The sequence below is a fragment of the Asterias amurensis genome, chromosome 18 (assembly GCF_032118995.1).
Source record: "Asterias amurensis chromosome 18, ASM3211899v1".
In the NCBI taxonomy this organism is placed as follows: domain Eukaryota; kingdom Metazoa; phylum Echinodermata; class Asteroidea; order Forcipulatida; family Asteriidae; genus Asterias; species Asterias amurensis.
Window position 1 is genome coordinate 1193029 of NC_092665.1, and position 17106 is coordinate 1210134.

At 36.1% G+C, this 17106-nt stretch overlaps 1 protein-coding gene and 1 long non-coding RNA gene across 3 annotated transcripts; one reads left to right on the forward strand and one right to left on the reverse strand.

Annotated features, from left to right (window-relative positions):
- The first annotated feature begins 3661 nt into the window (after positions 1-3661).
- Positions 3662-8522, forward strand: LOC139950695 (uncharacterized). The gene is made up of 4 exons (XR_011787688.1): positions 3662-3796; positions 4921-5061; positions 5525-5688; positions 6541-8522. It is a non-coding gene; the product is annotated as an uncharacterized lncRNA (long non-coding RNA).
- A 946-nt stretch (positions 8523-9468) lies between these two features.
- LOC139950504 (protein C3orf33-like) lies at positions 9469-15880 on the reverse strand. Of its 2 annotated transcripts, XR_011787662.1 has the most exons (7): positions 15705-15880; positions 15130-15189; positions 14084-14252; positions 13296-13462; positions 12416-12760; positions 11912-11981; positions 9469-11331 (listed from the first exon to the last, which is right to left on the reverse strand). XR_011787662.1 is itself a non-coding variant. In XM_071949223.1 (5 exons), exons 1-5 carry the CDS (start codon positions 15801-15803, stop codon positions 12428-12430), a joined length of 828 nt encoding a protein of 275 aa, XP_071805324.1. In that variant the 5' UTR covers positions 15804-15880; the 3' UTR covers positions 12288-12427. The 2 variants fall into 2 exon arrangements, 1 of the variants encoding a protein (XP_071805324.1); XM_071949223.1 differs by lacking the exons at positions 9469-11331; positions 11912-11981 and having other exon boundaries at positions 12288-12760.
- Between the last annotated feature and the right edge of the window lie 1226 nt (positions 15881-17106).

Below are 17106 nucleotides of genomic sequence, written 5' to 3' on the forward strand. Positions count from 1 at the left end.
GTAGACAAAATAAAAATCAATAAGTTATTTACAAACCTGTAGACAAAATAAAAATAATAAGTTATTTACAAACCTGTAGACAAAATAAAAATAATAAGTTATTTACAAACCTGTAGACAAAATAAAAATAATAAGTTATTTACAAACCTGTAGACAAAATAAAAATAATAAGTTATTTACAAACCTGTAGACAAAATAAAAATAATAAGTTATTTACAAACCTGTAGACAAAATAAAAATCAATAAGTTATTTACAAACCTATAGAGAAGACAAAAATAATAAGTTATTTACAAACCTGTAGACAAAATAAAAATCAATAAGTTATTTACAAACCTGTAGAGAAAATAAAAATCAATTAGTTAGTTACAAACCTGTAGACAAAATAAAAATCAATAAGTTATTTACAAACCTATAGAGAAGACAAAAAACAATAAGTTATTTACAAACCTGTAGACAAAATAAAAATCAATAAGTTATTTACAAACCTATAGAGAAGACAAAAATCAAAAAGTTAGTTACAAACCTGTAGACAAAATAAAAATCAATAAGTTATTAACCTATAGAGAAGACAAAAATCAATAAGTTATTTACAAACCTATAGACAAAATAAAAATAATAAGTTATTTACAAACCTGTAGACAAAATAAAAATAATAAGTTATTCACAAACCTGTAGACAAAATAAAAATCAATAAGTTATTTACAAACCTGTAGAGAAAATAAAAATCAATTAGTTAGTTACAAACCTGTAGACAAAATAAAAATCAATAAGTTATTTACAAACCTATAGAGAAGACAAAAAACAATAAGTTATTTACAAACCTGTAGACAAAATAAAAATCAATAAGTTATTTACAAACCTGTAGAGAAAATAAAAATCAATTAGTTAGTTACAAACCTGTAGACAAAATAAAAATCAATAAGTTATTCACAAACCTGTATAGAAAACAAAAATAATAAGTTATTTACAAACCTGTAGACAAAATAAAAATCAATGAGTTATTTACAAACCTATAGACAAAATAAAAATAATAAGTTATTTACAAACCTGTAGACAAAATAAAAATCAATAAGTTATTAACAAACCTATAGAGAAGACAAAAATCAATAAGTTATTTACAAACCTGTAGAGAAAACAACAATAATAAGTTATTTACAAACCTGTAGACAAAGTAAAAATCAATAAGTTAGTTACAAACCTGTAGACAAAATAAAAATCAATAAGTTATTAACCTATAGAGAAGACAAAATTCAATAAGTTATTTACAAACCTATAGAGAAGACAAAAATCAATAAGTTATTTACAAACCTGTAGACAAAATAAAAATCAATAAGGTATTAACAAACCTGTAGACAAAATAAAAATAATAAGTTATTTACAAACCCTGTAGACAAAATAAAAATCAATGAGTTATTTACAAACCTACAGAGACGACAAAAATCAATAAGTTATTTACAAACCTGTAGACAAAATAAAAATCAATAAGTTATTAACAAACCTGATAGAGAAGACAAAAATCAATAAGTTATTTACAAACCTGTAGACAAAATAAAAATCAATAAGTTAGTAACAAACCTGTAGACAAAATAAAAATCAACAAGTTAGTTACAAACCTGTAGACAAAATAAAAATCAATAAGTTATTAACAAACCTATAGAGAAGACAAAAATCAATAAGTTATTTACAAACCTGTAGACAAAATAAAATTAATAAGTTATTTACAAACCTGTAGACAAAATAAAAATCAATAAGTTAGTTACAAACCTGTAGACAAAATAAAAAACAATAAGTTAGTTACAAACCTGTAGAGAAGACAAAAATCAATAAGTTATTTACAAACCTGTAGAGAAAATAAAAATCAATAAGTTAGTTACAAACCTGTGGACAAAATAAAAATCAATAAGTTATTTACAAACCTGTGGACAAAATAAAAATCAATAAGTTATTTACAAACCTATAGAGAAGACAAAAATCAATAAGTTATTTACAAACCTATAGAGAAGACAAAAATCTATAAGTTATTTACAAACCTGTAGACAAAATAAAAATCAATAAGTTATTTACAAACCTATAGAGAAGACAAAAATCAATAGGTTATTTACAAACCTGTAGAGAAAACCAAAAATAATAAGTTAAATACAAACCTGTAGACAAAATAAAGATCAATAAGTTAGTTACAAACCTGTAGAGAAAACAAAATCAATAAATAAGTTGTTAACAAACCTGTAGAGAAAACAAAAATCAACGTAACGTTTTCCATAGACAATTTCCTGTCTCATAACGGCATTAAACTCACGTAAAAACAGTTCAAACCTGTGTGCTGTGGACGCACGACATTTTTCACCTCTTCCTCTGAAAAATTTAGACTGCCTAAAAGGTGAATTTCCAGCCAAAACATTGATCAAAATCGACATGAAACACAGCGAAACATGTGTGCCTAGCGTATTTGTAGCAAGGAATTGTGGGATACATTTATGGTAGACGGCCGGCCAAAGGGGTTAAACCATGAAGAGCGAAAGAGGCAATAAAAAAAAAACTTTTGGCAAATCCCTATGGCAAATCTCTTGAGAAACCCACCCCCCCCCCCCCAAAAAAAAAAAAAAAAAAAAAAAACACAATAGACCTTTAATTGAGGCAGGACCAACAATTTCGCATCAAATGACCTGACAATTTGTTTTTTTTTCTTCTTCAAAATAGTGTCACAAACTTAAACTAAGAAGAGAGAACTTTCTAACAATTTTTATATACACTGAAAACAGACCTGGCAATGGTGTTGAACATGTATAACATATCACAATAATAATTATGTCACAGTCAAAAATGTAGGATTTCACTTGGCATCAAAACAGTCAATGGTTTACAAATATTATTGTGTCTCTCAAATTGTGTGATCTTAATACGAAAAAATTTGAACCAAAGAGGCCAACACGTTCAAAATTTTAATTTTTTTGATCAATTGCAAAACACATTATCACATGTAAAAGGTAAACAAATGTCAAAACATGTTTAATAACCCAATCTTGAATCGGGGCAAAGCCGCAAATTCATTAGGTTGGCATAATTTTTTTAATGTTTTTTTTTTACCAAAGTTAAAAAAGATTTCCCACGAAAAATATAAATAAACTAAACCAACACAATACTATACATGGAACTCCTTATTAATTAAACACCCTGTTTGGTCTTTGGTTGGTTGGAATCTTTGATTACATAACGGACCAACCAACATGTGGAAATACTGAGCCAACAGCTGAGTTTTCAGTCGACATGACATGTATCCCTTGCCCACAATCGCCTACCACCACAGGTCAGAAGAGCCGCGCCGTACTATGGTCGGGTACCACCGGTCAGGGATGTACGGTGATGCGGTGAGGCCAGTGTATACTCTCGTTAAACTCAAAACATGCAAACATGCAAACATAAAAGTATCAGGAAATGCGTATTTCTCAATATATCACTCTGAAACTTACCTCGTTAGCCCCAGTCAGCCTCTGATGAACAGCCACATTTACATGAATCCTATGGATGGTCTTGAAGGAGACATTTTGCCTGAAGTTATAAGACGGAAAAATCAGCGTGATCAACGTAAAATGTAGAATTTTTTGGGCTGTTTGTGGAGAGCGCCCTCCCTAGTTTGTTTTAGCCAGTAGTATCAACAGTCAACATGGCGTTACGCACGTGGACAAGCAAAAACTGTTCAACTTTGTAAACTTCAGACAATGTTTCTTACAAGACCAAAGGATTCCGTGTCAAATGAGGCTGTCCATCAAACCCGGAGTATCAACCTACACCATCAGGGTAAGTGACAGTTCTTATTGTTTGATTGTAAGCTACTTTTCCTGCCTTGTTCTGTTGTTTACAAGAAACACCCCTTTCTCATCAGTTCTGCTGTCAAATTCGAAACGTCATTTGTTTACGTTTTTTAATGACTCACCGTTCACCGGATCTCGCCAAAATTAGGCTCCGTGTTCCTTGTTTTACTCGTATCAGCGAGAGCTTAGGCAAGTTAAGGTTGTCTTTATTTATGACCAGCAGAGACCACAGACGATAGATGACAAGTACTAAAAAAAGATGTCAAAACTGAAAGTGAAAGCATTTGAACTGCTGGCTTATGGTGGGCAAGCCCACCATTTTGGACCGGTGCTAATGTTCCTTTATTTGCCATTTAGAAATCTGAATGATTATGAGAATTCGACAATGTTTAGGGGTAGTGTTTGTAAGGTTAGTCCAAGTGTTTATTGGTACTGAGGTAGGTTCGAGTTCGAAATAACTCCTAGCTACTAGTAGTAGTACGTAACAACTAGTACCTTACCAACCCTCATAATACATAACCAACTGGAACTCTGACCAACTCGGTCATCTATTATATTTTTTTCAGAACAATTTAAAACACTATTACGTAGAATTGCAGTTTTCCCTTCAAAGTTCTTAAATTAAATTTCTGTTTGAATGGTAGAAACTATTCCCCATGATTTACTATAAATATTATTTTTATTTGGTTGAATTAAAATGAGAATACACGTTCTTGCTCTCCTTGTGTGGTGTAGATTAGACTAGATTATTTAGACTGAAAGTCATCTACTGCTGAGCTTTTCCTGTCATGGGTTTAGCCTACAGGCCTGACACTAAAACTGCTTGCCTCTGCCCAGTGGTCCAGTGTTTTAAGTTAGACCCCTGGTGGCCCATAATACTTCAAATCGTTATCACTCCCACTTAACCCCATTCAGGACCAGCTAGACATGCATCTTCTTCAAATACTTAACCCCCCCCCCCTTCCCAAAAAGGGGGTGGGGCACCCTCGTTATTTCCCCAGTGATTGTCTTTTCAACAAAAAGTGATTAGCCCAAAAATTTGATTTGTTTTCATGCTTGATTAAAATGTTATTCATGCAAATATTTCTATCTTTTATTTCCTTTGAATAGAACACTCAAGATGATGACAAGCCTTGGTCCAGGTTGACTGAAGAAAGCCTGTGAGATGCAGCATCATCATGAATTCAAAAACGTCATCTCCACACTGGTTGAAGTTCAAGTTTGCTAGTTATTCAATGCTAGGATATTAAGGTACAATTATTTGAACAAAGTACACCCAATATTTCTGCCAATCTCGACCCATCCCAACATATTTGTTGACCCCTTGTGCTTGAAATCTTCAACATACCCTACTTGTCTGCCCAGGCCAAATGTATTCTTCCTTGAACTTCAAATTTGTCCTTTTAACAAATGCCATTTTTCTACCAATCTTTGTCAGTCACCCCACCATCACACCTGATAATTCAAGGAGGCAATAAAGACAATTGCCTCCATGCCACCCCTGGTCATTTCCTTGATGCCCTTAAAATTTCCTCATAGGGTGCCCTTTACCAAGGAGAAAATGCCTTGGTGCCCTTACCCTTTCAAAACAACGCATACAGGCTAGGAATAATACAGTCTGGCAACATTATCACCCATTCACGAATCTGTAATAAACCCCAACACATGACATCACTTTATTCATTATTTTGGTCTTTTTTCTTTCTGTTTATAGAACACTCAAGATGATGATGGCAAGCCTCCGTTGGAAAGATGCACAATCGTGACTGAAAAGAGCCCATAAAAGATGCAGCATCACCAAGAATTAAAGTCATCTCATGACTGCCTCAAGTAACTTCAGTTCAGCTTGGCTAAAGTTGTCACTCTCAGGACTTTAAGGTATGTCGGATGGTAGTTTTTCATCCCAAAACAATATGCACCTACTTGTATGGGCACTCCTTGGTTGGTTGGGAGGGGGGGGGGGGGTTTCTCGAAATGTTACACATCACAATAACCACTTTTTCCTATACACACACACACAATTTTGTTTGTCTTTCTCTGTCCATCCCCCCCCCCCCTTCTTGTTGTGCCAGAACTTTCCCCACTGTTTTACTGAGATTTGGGAAGACGGTTGCATGCCCCCGCCCCCCGTTGGTACCCCTATACAAGTAAAATGTCTTGTATCAGATGAAAGTTTTGTTTGCTTTCTCTGTCCATTTGTCTCCCTTTTTGCTGTGGCCAAACTTTCCCCACTGTTTCACCAAGATTTGATGAGGCAGTTGTATAATATGCCCCCACCCCCGGCTTGTATGCCAATCTGTGATGGATCCGCCTTAATCTATATTGCACCCACTTGCAGGCCTGTATGCTTCGTTTTTAAAAGGACACAATGCACAAAGGCATCTCTTTTATAACTTAGGGCACCCTATGAGGAAATTGTAAACTTCTACTAGAACATTTCAAGGGCACCAAGGCAATGTAACCATGGGGCATTGAGGCAAACGCCTTTGCTGCCTCCATGAAGTAAAAGGCCTGCAGTTTGGCTATAAGTCTAGTCCCTAGGGGTTAGGGCCTGCCCCCATTAATTGTAACCCCCTTGTACTTCAAATCTGTATCTGTTTTGTAGCCATTTTTCTACCAATCTTGGTTCACTCCAACATCATGAACCTTCCACAAACTGTATTAAACCCAGTGTGATATGTAGACATGTCATTCATGAATTAATTTCGTCCTTTGAATTTCTGTTTAAAGAACACTCAAGATGATGACAAGCCTTGATATGCAAGGTCAGGCAAGATGCGTCAGCTGACTGAAGAGAGCCCATGAGATTGCAGCATCCATGAATTCCAACACGTCATCTTCTCATCACCGCCGTAAGAAACTTCAATTGTACTTTGTTTTATATTAAAGGCACTGTACACGTTTGGTTTTTACTCAAAATTTATGTCAGCATAAAAAAACCTTACTTGGTAACGAGCCACGGGGAGCTTTTGATACACCAAGTGAGAAAACTGGTCTTTGACATAATATACCAAATGTGTTCAGTGCCTTTATAGCTAGGATAATAGATGTGTGTAGCGTCTGTTGTGTACAGTCCTATATGACTGTTTTTTAACGGTGAATCATGGGGGGTAATACCTCATTGTGGCAAATGGCGCAATTGCCTCCATGCTGTCGATCAATGCCTCGGTGCCCGTTGAAATGTTCCAGTTATTGACATTTCCCTTCCAACTCTTTAAATTCTACATACTGCTGAGGCAAGGGCAGCTTGCCTTATGTTGAACTCAATGTGCACTTCCAGATGCCAACAAGAAGGCTTCAGGCCTGAAGTATTTTCAGATTCACATTGAGCTTCACAAGAACGAAATATCGGGCCTGAATCACGGGTAATCTGAGATGCAAAAAAGCATTTGTGTTCAGTTAGGCCTACTCCTAAACGTCAAGTCTTTACACCAAGCAGGATTGTTTCAAAACATCGGAAGGAATGCCTTCATGTTCGAGTCAAAGCAGTTAGTTCAGACTACATTTTTATTACTTTATATTCTACATTCTTTATTACATTCTACATTCTTTATTACTTTATAATGTTTGGCATACAATGTAGTAGTAGGCTTGCGATCTTGTTGTACGTGTGTAAAGTCAAGCAGAACTTTTAAACAGATCAGCTGAGTGCGAAACATGCTAAAGATACTTAGTAGGCCCCCCTATGGTTTTCATTTGTGGTGCGTTTGATGTGTTTATACCACAAATGATGATATTTATCTGCAAAACATTGTACAAACCGAGCAGGGACTTTAGTTTTAAACAGAACACAAATATATGGAAGCTTAGAGTGAACATCTGCATTTCCATTAAGTTTTATTATGCTTAGTACTGAAAGCACTGTTTTGTATCTCTCCACCGTTTTATATTGAAAAGTAGACTCCGCAAAGCCACGAGAACCCCCCAAAACAGAGTTATCTAGTTATTTTAGATTTCTTTGATGTATTTAACTTGGAAATTTGCCAATGCAGATGGTCGTTCTAAGCTTCCATACCATTTTTTGAAACAGTTTTGAAGTATGGATCCCTGTCTCTTAGTGCTTATACAACACTATTCTTAATGTAGGTACCAGACTAATTTCTTTACACACTTGTTTGATATAGCTTATGTTATCAAGGTTGTTGTGTATAAAAAGGTCCTTTTTAAACAAGTTTTATTAAATAAGAAAGCTTTAGAATTCAAAGTTGAGTGGAGCATACCATCTGTAACACAAAAAAAAAGAAGTTTGTAGGTTTGAAGCCGCGTACGTGTGTTCTGTGCAATTAGGCTGTTACTATTAGTAGCAAGCATCTACAATTTACGCTAAGTGCAGTTTTACTTTTAGAGTTTAAATAAGCAATTATTTATTAAAAAAGACACTTTCCTGTGAATATGTTTGTCACCAGAATGCGTATTTCATGTAGAATGTCAACAGAGATACTCTGTAGTGTATCACGCACTGTTTTAATGGTGTTTTAAATGTTTTCGATCTCATTTTTTGTAATTTTCAGTGATTTTCATGTGTTTTTTCCCAAACAAAAATTGATTTCAAAAAAAATTAACGAGCATACGTTTCAGGCGATTTTAAGAAAATGAAATAAAAAAACGAAAAATTAGTGGTGATTTTTGCAAGTTTTTACAATTTTTGATTTTCTTTTATGGAAAATAAAAAAAATTAACGAGCGTACGTTTCAGGCGATTTTAAGAAAACCATTCACCGTTAATTTTTTTTTTTTTTTTTTTTTTTTTTTTTTTAATATTAAAATTAAATAAAATTTAATTAAAAAAAAATCTCGTCTCCGCTTCCCTTTCTGCCCGGTCCGCCGCTCCCCCTCTCTCTCTCTCTCCGGGTCCACGCCTCCCCCTGGTGTATCTCCGCCATGTTGCCTCCTCGTCGTGGTCCGGGATCCGTGGGCGTTCCTCTGGTGAGCGTGTCTCCATCATGGTGGTGTCCAGGTCGGGGCTCGAACCCGCACAGATGTCTTCAAGATGTCTTCGAAGCCGCCTCCTTATCCGCTAGGCCATGGCGTTTTCCGGGTTGAATTTTTTTTTTTTAACCCGATGAATTTAAGAACGAAATCAGACGTACGCGCAAGTGTATATAACAGTGGTTTGTCAAGAGTGCGCCCTCTTGTGGCAATATAAACAGGAGAGCTTGAAACAAGACTAGTTGAAATATAGTCTGGTTCCCAGACCCAAAATTCTCCGAATAGGCTTTGTCGAATTAAAGAGGAATCTTTGGTCAGGGGACCAGACTAGTTGAAGTAGCGCCCTCTCTTGACAATATTTATACATTATTGTTATTATTCTAAAAATAACAGCCTACCCATTATAGGTCAGCGGAATTAATAGTTGTTTGCTATTAACGATGTTCCTGTCCATAAGATATACCCCATCGGCCTTTAGCAACATTTTTAGACTTTACAAAATAGATAATAATTATGTTTTATGACCCCCTCCCCCCCCCCCCCCATTTTTTAAAGTTTCTGTTGCCGCTAATTAATCTTTGTCAACAAAAAAATACATGCAAGACAGAAAAAAAAGACAGCCGAAAAGAGGGAACATTACATTATAATTGTTTTCCATTTTATTTACAAATTATTTTAAATTACATGAACCTTTTTAAATAACTTTAATTATCAATTAATTTACCGGAAAAAGTGCATGGTTATTGTTTAGTAGTGATAGATTTTTTACTAGAAAATCATCAACATTCCAGCTCATGTATTTTTACATTTGAATAGGAGCAAACTTTATGCCATGGGATCTAAATAAATATAACATTCTTGTGTTTTAAACATGATAATTCAAAGACTTGCAATAGCTCTATCAGAATAAGATTGTTTCAAAAGCCCAATTTAACGACAGTGGACACTATTTTGGTAATTGTCAAAGACTAGTCTTCACAATTGGTGCATCTCAACGTATGCATAAAATAACAAACCTGTAAAAATTTGAGCTCAATCGGTCATCGAAGTTGCCAGATATTAAATAATGAAAAAAAAATAACCCCTGTCACACGAAGTTGTGTGCGTTTAGATGGTTTATTTCGAGACTTCAAGTTCAAAATCTGAAGTCTCAAAATCAAACACGTGGAAAATTACTTCTTTCTCGAAAACTATGGCACTTCAGAGTGAGCCGTCTCTCACAATGTTATATACCATAAACCTCTCCCCATTACTCGTCACCAAGAAAGGTTTTAATCCAATAATTACTTTGAGTAATTACCAATAGTGTCCACTGCCTTTAACATGTTGTTAGAAAACCCTTTTTAATAAATTGTTTCAAAAACCCAATTTAAAGGCTCTACTTACTCTAAGCAAAGTATTGGCACATACGGGAGCAGGGAATATTGCAATTAGATCATAAGAATGGCGAGCAGAGCCATGAAATTAGGCCTGGTTGATTTCAAGGCACTGGACACCACTGGCGATTATCAAAGACTACGACTTAGTGTACCCAGACAAAATATGCATTAAATAACAAATCTGTGAAACTGGTCATCGGAGTTGCAAGAGAATAATACCAGAAAGAAAACCCTTGTTGCACAAATTTATTTGCTTTCAGATGCCTTTATTAGTATTCAAGTGATAAATTACCACTTTTCTCAAAATCTGTTACTTCAACAGCTCCCCATTACTCGTTACTAAGTAAGTTTTTCAAGCTAACAACTATTTTGAGTACTACTGCCAAAAGTGTCCAGTACCTTTAAACTTAAGATAACAAACTAAGTCATGAACGCTTAAGACATGATTTTCTCAAAAACTTCAACACCTACTTTGGATAATTTTGGTCTGCACTGAACGCCTTTGGTAAAACACATGGTATGCCTAGTATTTCTCACTTGGTGTATCCCACCATGCTTTAAATAACAAATCTGTGAAAAGTGGTTCTCAATAGGCCATCGAAATTGAAAGAGAAAAATGAAAGAAGAAAGAAAACCTTGTTGCACTAATTTGTGTGCTTTCAGATGCCTATTAAAAAAGGCTTCAGGCCTGAAGCCTTTTAATATTTGATTTAGAAATTACCTCCTTCTTACAAACTATGTTATTTCAGAGGGAGTAGTTTTTCACGATGTTTTATACTATCAACAGCTCCCCTTGCTCATTAAGTTACCAAGTTTAGTTTTTGAGTAATAACCAAAAGTGTCCAGTCCGGGTAAAAAAAAAGTACCCGTGTAGGAATCATAAGTTGCTGTCTGTTTCGGAATCAGACGTTGCTGCCCATGTAAGCCAGCTTTACTGTCCATGTAAGAACTAGATGTCGCTATCCATGTAGGAATCAGATGTGGCTGTCCGTGTAGGAATCAGGTGTGGCTGTCCATGTAGGAATCAGATATGGATATTCATGTTGGAATCAGATATGGATTTCCATATTGGAATCAGATGTGGATGTCCATGTGGGAATCAGATGTGGATGTCCATGTGGGAATCAGATGTTCTTCTTTTCTTCCGATTTGGGTCGCTTCCTATAAAATCAGCATTCCCTTCTTGACTTAGATGCCAAAGATCGGCATGAGATCTGCATACAAAAATTAAACGACATTTAATGTGTGTATATAATCCAATTAAAAGGTTTGTCCTGAAAAAAAACAAAATCTAAAAGATTTCTTGTGCCAATTTCTTTTAACCTTGCCTGGTGCATGCTTCCCTTCTTACTATGATCTGCCAACTGTTAAGAGGAATACATGTATCAGTTCCTCAATTCCTTCAGCTTCACTGAGTTTCTGCATTTCTATGTAATCTTCCTTATAGCCCTTATTAACCTATTCTTGTTTTGGGCGAACTTGAAAAAAAAACCCCAAAACAACCCAAAAACTTGAGTGAACAAAAAACTAGGGGGGTTCATATCCCACCAGTGACACAAGTTTTGAACAAAAGTTTCCATTATGGTTGACCTTTCAAAACATTTTTGTACTGACACTCTTGATAAATAATAGGAAATATTTTGAAGGGGCCCATTTCAAGTGTGTTAACCGTTTTATATTATTTGGTCAAGGGGGGGGGGGGGGGGGGGGTTGTGTACGCTGGGGGATCAAGTCCCCCCAAAGCAATGATAAGTAGGACTAGTGTCTATTGTGTGTAATACCATGTCTACTCACCATGTTATGATGTGATGACGATGCTCGCACTGCAAAATGACCTTTGACCTTTGGAAGGACAAACAGCATGCTGGGGGAAAATAACAATGTTTATCCCAAAGAGGTCAAGCTAAAGAATAAATCAATGGAAGGAAATCAGTAGGCCGAATCAAGGACAAAACAGTTACAATTTGTGTTCGATTTGTGCAAAGATTGATTTTTTAAAGAGATTTGTTTTTTCTCTAAAAATGCTCAGCTTTAAAAATTTATTTAAGTTTTGTCTCGAAATTGCGTGGTTTTCCTTTTACTTCGAGAACTAACACAGTCGGCCATTTGTGGGAGTCAACAAATTGACTCCCATAAATGGCCGACCGTGTTAGTCAACGAGGTCAAAGGAAAACCACGCAGTTTTGAGGCATATTTGTGTTGGTCATTGTATTCTACTATGTATGGACCAACATGTCCGATCCAAGGCAACGCGTTCCTTTAACGAACAATGACCTCTAAACAAACTATTTAGTTTACCAGTGTCGTTGATCACCGCTTCTTCTTGCCAACTCCTCGGACTACTTCTTTCATCCATCTGCCTACCCTTCCTGGGTACGAAAACATCCTTATTAAAGCACTCCATCCCATCCCTAGTCCCTCCTTGACGCGATTTGACGCAACTTTTAAAGCCTCCTTTCTGGCCATGGAACGCTCCTCCATCCACAAACCTCGGGCCCTTTTCTGAGCTTGAATTTCAGCAACGAGGAATTTCTGGACGAGTCTGGTGCGTACAGTCTGGTTCTGTACTCCGCTGAGAGGCGTAACTTTAGCAAGACCCTGCCTGAGGAGTTCCTCGTTGAGGGAGCCACTCCTCCAAGGAAACTACAAGAAAATACAAAAAGGAAAGACCAAATAAAAATATTTGTATAAATATAGTGGGTTATGCAGCGCTCATATCCGATACTCAGTGACGCTTAAGGCGCTTAAACATTCAATATTTTCCTGCAAGGTATGTGGGACTACGTTTGAATTATGAGACCTACTCTTCTTACATAGCACCATGTAATGGTTTACAAGGTGCTGTGACGCAATAAGCAGCTAATCAAACCAGAAACACTGGGGCAAAACCTTTATCTTTCTGAATGGCGCACTGCTGGGGTTCTTTTACCTGCGTTACACTACACAACACGCAGGACCAAATGTTTTACATCCCATCCGAAGCATCATAACACAGGTGTCATAACTGGGACTAGAACCAACACTCTGCTGATCAGAAACACCAGAGCTCGAGACCAGTGCTCTTAACCACTCGGCCTCAAGCTCACATTTTAACAGCTTTGTTATTCTAAGCATTTGTTGGGATACACCAAGTGAGGATTTGCTAATTACCCAAAGTATACCCTGCCTTTAAACCAACCTTCCATCTTGTGAGTTCAATAATGCATTGCAGATTGTTGAAGTGATCTACGTACAGCATGTGGAAACGTAATGAAGGATTCTTCGTTAGCTTTTCTTCAAGAAACTCTGCACTTCCATTTTGAAGTTGAACTCCAGCTAGATGTATTGGAAGACCTTTGCACGTATCTTCACAGAAAGAGGAAAGGAATCTGAAAGTTCAATCAAACTCAAAAATAATTTTATAACAACATATATTTAAAGGCACTGGACACCTTTGGTGATTGTCAAAGACCTGGGGTCGATTTCACAAAGAGTTAGGACTAGTCCTAAGTTAGGACTAGTCCTAGGAGATATTAAAAACGTATGGCTAATCCTATAAGTTAGAATGAGCAACTCTTTGTGAAATCCACCCCAGTATTCTCACCTGGTGTATCATTATGCATAAAAATAAGAAATCTGTGAAAATTTTGACTTAGTTGGTCATTGAAGCTGTAAGAAAACATTAAAAGATTAAAAACACCCCTAATAAAAGGCTCCAGGCTTCCTGAAGTCTTAGTGAGAATTTATAATGTCTTTCTCAAAAACTACTTTACTTCAGAGGGAGCCAATTCTCACTATCAACAGCTCTCCATGTTGCTCGTTACCAAGTATGTCTTTATGCCATTATTTTGAGTACTTACCAATAGTGTCCAGGGGTCGATTTCACAAAGAGTTAGGACTGGTCTGAACATAGGAGATATAAAAAATGTACGGCTGGCCTTCACTCATTGTGAAATCAACCCAGTGCCTTTAAAGTTAAAATCTCACCATTCTGTTTTCTTTGCCATCTTGAGAGCAGCCTGAAGTCCAAGATTGGTTTGTGTTCAACAATTAAGTGGACCGGATTTTGTTGAACTTTTACAAAGTGACCAAAAAGTTTCATATTTTTCTGAATGAATTCATCTGGTATGTCCGTCACTTTTTGGAATCTTTGAAACTGAGAAAAAAAGAAAAAGAAGAAGACAACAAATTGATTATTGATAGCTTTTGAAGTTTGCTTGAAATACAAAGTATACTTTTGGTTTTGAAAATGTTTGATTGTTTTAATATAAATGAAGATACAATAAAGTTAACCTGTGAAATTCACAAGATAGTTTTTATCTTCTTTTTAAATATTTTTTTTATAGATAATTGGAAAACACAGTCAGAGAAATGTATCGGACAGTATCATTTCTCAGATTAAAGTTTTTGGGTATAAAACAGTATTCTTTGTCAATAACAATATCACTTTGAAGAGAAAAGGTTCTCCAAATGCTTTATACTATCAATATCTGCAGTACTTCTAATCAAGTAAGTTTTTAATTGCCAGTTGACTTTGAGAGTGACTACCAAACCTATACTTCCCCTTCAGTTAAAGGGTATGTACTTTTTCCTAACAAAAAACACAACGTCCACAGATTTACATTAAACTTACACAGTTTGAAGATTATGATACAAGAAAGCTTTCCTTGAAATTTAACTGAGGTGCTGTAGTTTTTGAGAAATGAGTAAAAGTAATTAATTTTGTCTCAGTTTTAGCATTTAAAAACGTATTAAAACAGGCTATGGTTACGGTATAATATCATAACTGGTTAAGGGGTTTTTACATGCTAAAATAATTTTGGTCTCATGAGACCAAACTGATTTTGTTTTACTCATTTCTCAAACAAAAACTACAGCACCTCAGTTAGTAATATTCGAAGGGAAGCTTTCCACTATCATTATCTTCAAACTCTGTAAGTTTAATGTACCCAAATCCTTTAAAAAGCAAAGAGTGAGGGTTACGTTTATATAGCAACTAATTAATTTGAAGTTATGTTTCACATTTAACTTACCACTCGAACACTGCGTGCAACTAACATGACGCCAACAACTGCAGTGACTGTGATACTGGTCTACAAAACAATACAAAGAAAAGAAACGGAACTTCTTTACTTTATTTGTTTGTTTTGTTTATAATTAAATTAGTAGGGGATAAACATGATAAACAGCTTATCTCTTCCATACGAACAGACTAATGACTCGAGCTGACACTGACACTCTCAACAGTTGAGTTGATTGAGTGGATCAAGTACAGACAGTAATCATCAGTAGTAGTACTCGCTACTACACAAGTAGACTCCTCAGAGTCAGAGAAGTTGTCGGTAATTTGGATGGCAGAGTTTGACGCTTTTGGCAGTTTAAATGAATACTAATAAAGTAGAGGCGTCTGGGCCAGTGGGTCGTGCCCGCTTCTTGTCGCTTGTAAGTTGTTGTGCTGTTGTTGTGCTGTTGCAGTGCCCACTGTGGACAGCTATGAATATGATACGAAGAGCTACTGTACTGTACTGTACCTACGACTGACGGACTGACTACGTACGACGCGAGTCGGAAATTGTGACATTTCTTTCTCACCCATGACTTGACTCACCCTGAACAACTGAATGTTATCGTCCATGAAGTCAGTAAATTTCTGCAATGCGTTCCCCCTGCTGACGGGAAGTCTCTCAATATCTGCTGACACTGTCATGTTGTCAGTAGTGTCAACTTGAACGTTGTTACGCTCGACATTTTCTTTTGTGTTGTTGTTGTGGTCGCTGCTCACGGGCGCCGCCATTTTTAAAACTTCAGAGACTAAGTAATTTGTGTCGCGTGGTGGCGCTTAGAATTAGATTTGGATTTACGAGAGTAAACAAATAATAATAACACTTTTTTTCGCAAAGAGAAGATTCTGAAAATGAGCCTTTTTCTTTTTTTTTTCTTTTTTTTTTGTCTCAATCAGTGTCAGAGATACTGAAACGGTGTAAACTGGTTGGACTTGATTTCAAGTCTGAGGCTGCGGTTATTAATCTCCGCATAAGCCATGCAGAATTCCCCCGGTTGCTATAAAACGACGGAGGTTAATATTATGCAAGAGGGCGCTATTTCAGGCAATAAAGTGTTGGTTATCGGGATGGACTAAAAACACGACCACAGGCTTGAAACCAAGTCTATACACTGGTTTTCTGAAGGTGGTTTCTCGATCTGAGCGTCTTTACATTATTCATTATCTCATCCACGGATTGCTCATTAAACATGCATCCCATGATCTCATGTTGACAGTAACGATCAAAATTATAATAAATGCCTACATGTATACCTTTAAATGACTCCTACATCAATGACCAGGTTTCAGGTTTCAGGTTTATTTTCCTATAGGTAGCAATAATGGAAAAACTACTTAAGGGAATTTAATAATGCCAATGGTATGGGGAGGTCGCAGACAGGAAGCACACAGGCTTTTACAAGGTCTAGCCTCTTCAAAAAGGAAAGCAATGGTTATTAAATGTTTTCTAAAATAATTTACTAAAGAATACAAACTTACTTGGTAAAGGAGCACCGGAGAGCTGTTGGTAGGGGGGGGGGGGTTAGTATAAAACATCGCAAAACAAGCCCCCCTTTGAAGTCGAGAAAGGGGTAATTTCCACCAACATTTTGGATAATTCATCTGAAACCACACCCAGCACTGCTCTGTGGTGACGTTCTTTTGTTCAGTATAGGCCCCTACCCTTTTCCTTCACAGAAAATCGTTCTCAATACGTAACAAAAAAATAATGTGGACATGTGTGTCCACATTGTGTTTCAAGTTTCAACACTAACTTTTGAACCTCACTATTTTTCCCAGGTCCAAATTTTCGTTGTAGCATCAAAACACTTCTATGCAACAAGGAAAAATCTTTTTCTTTCATGATTTTCTTGTAACTTTGATGACCAATATTTGACAATACCAAAAGTCTTAACATTCGCGCAAAATTTCACTGTATAAATAGCCAGTTTTTCAACAATTATAATAA

Bases quoted from the DNA above. Each gene is read 5' to 3' on its own strand.
- LOC139950504 (XM_071949223.1), bottom strand. From the start codon at position 15,803: ATGACAGTGTCAGCAGATATTGAGAGACTTCCCGTCAGCAGGGGGAAC. The intron at 15,190-15,704 runs GTGAGTCAAGTC...ATTGTTTTGTAG, and splicing joins ATAACATTCAGTTGTTCAGG to ACCAGTATCACAGTCACTGC. The intron at 14,253-15,129 runs GTAAGTTAAATG...TTTTTTTCTCAG, and splicing joins TTGCACGCAGTGTTCGAGTG to TTTCAAAGATTCCAAAAAGT.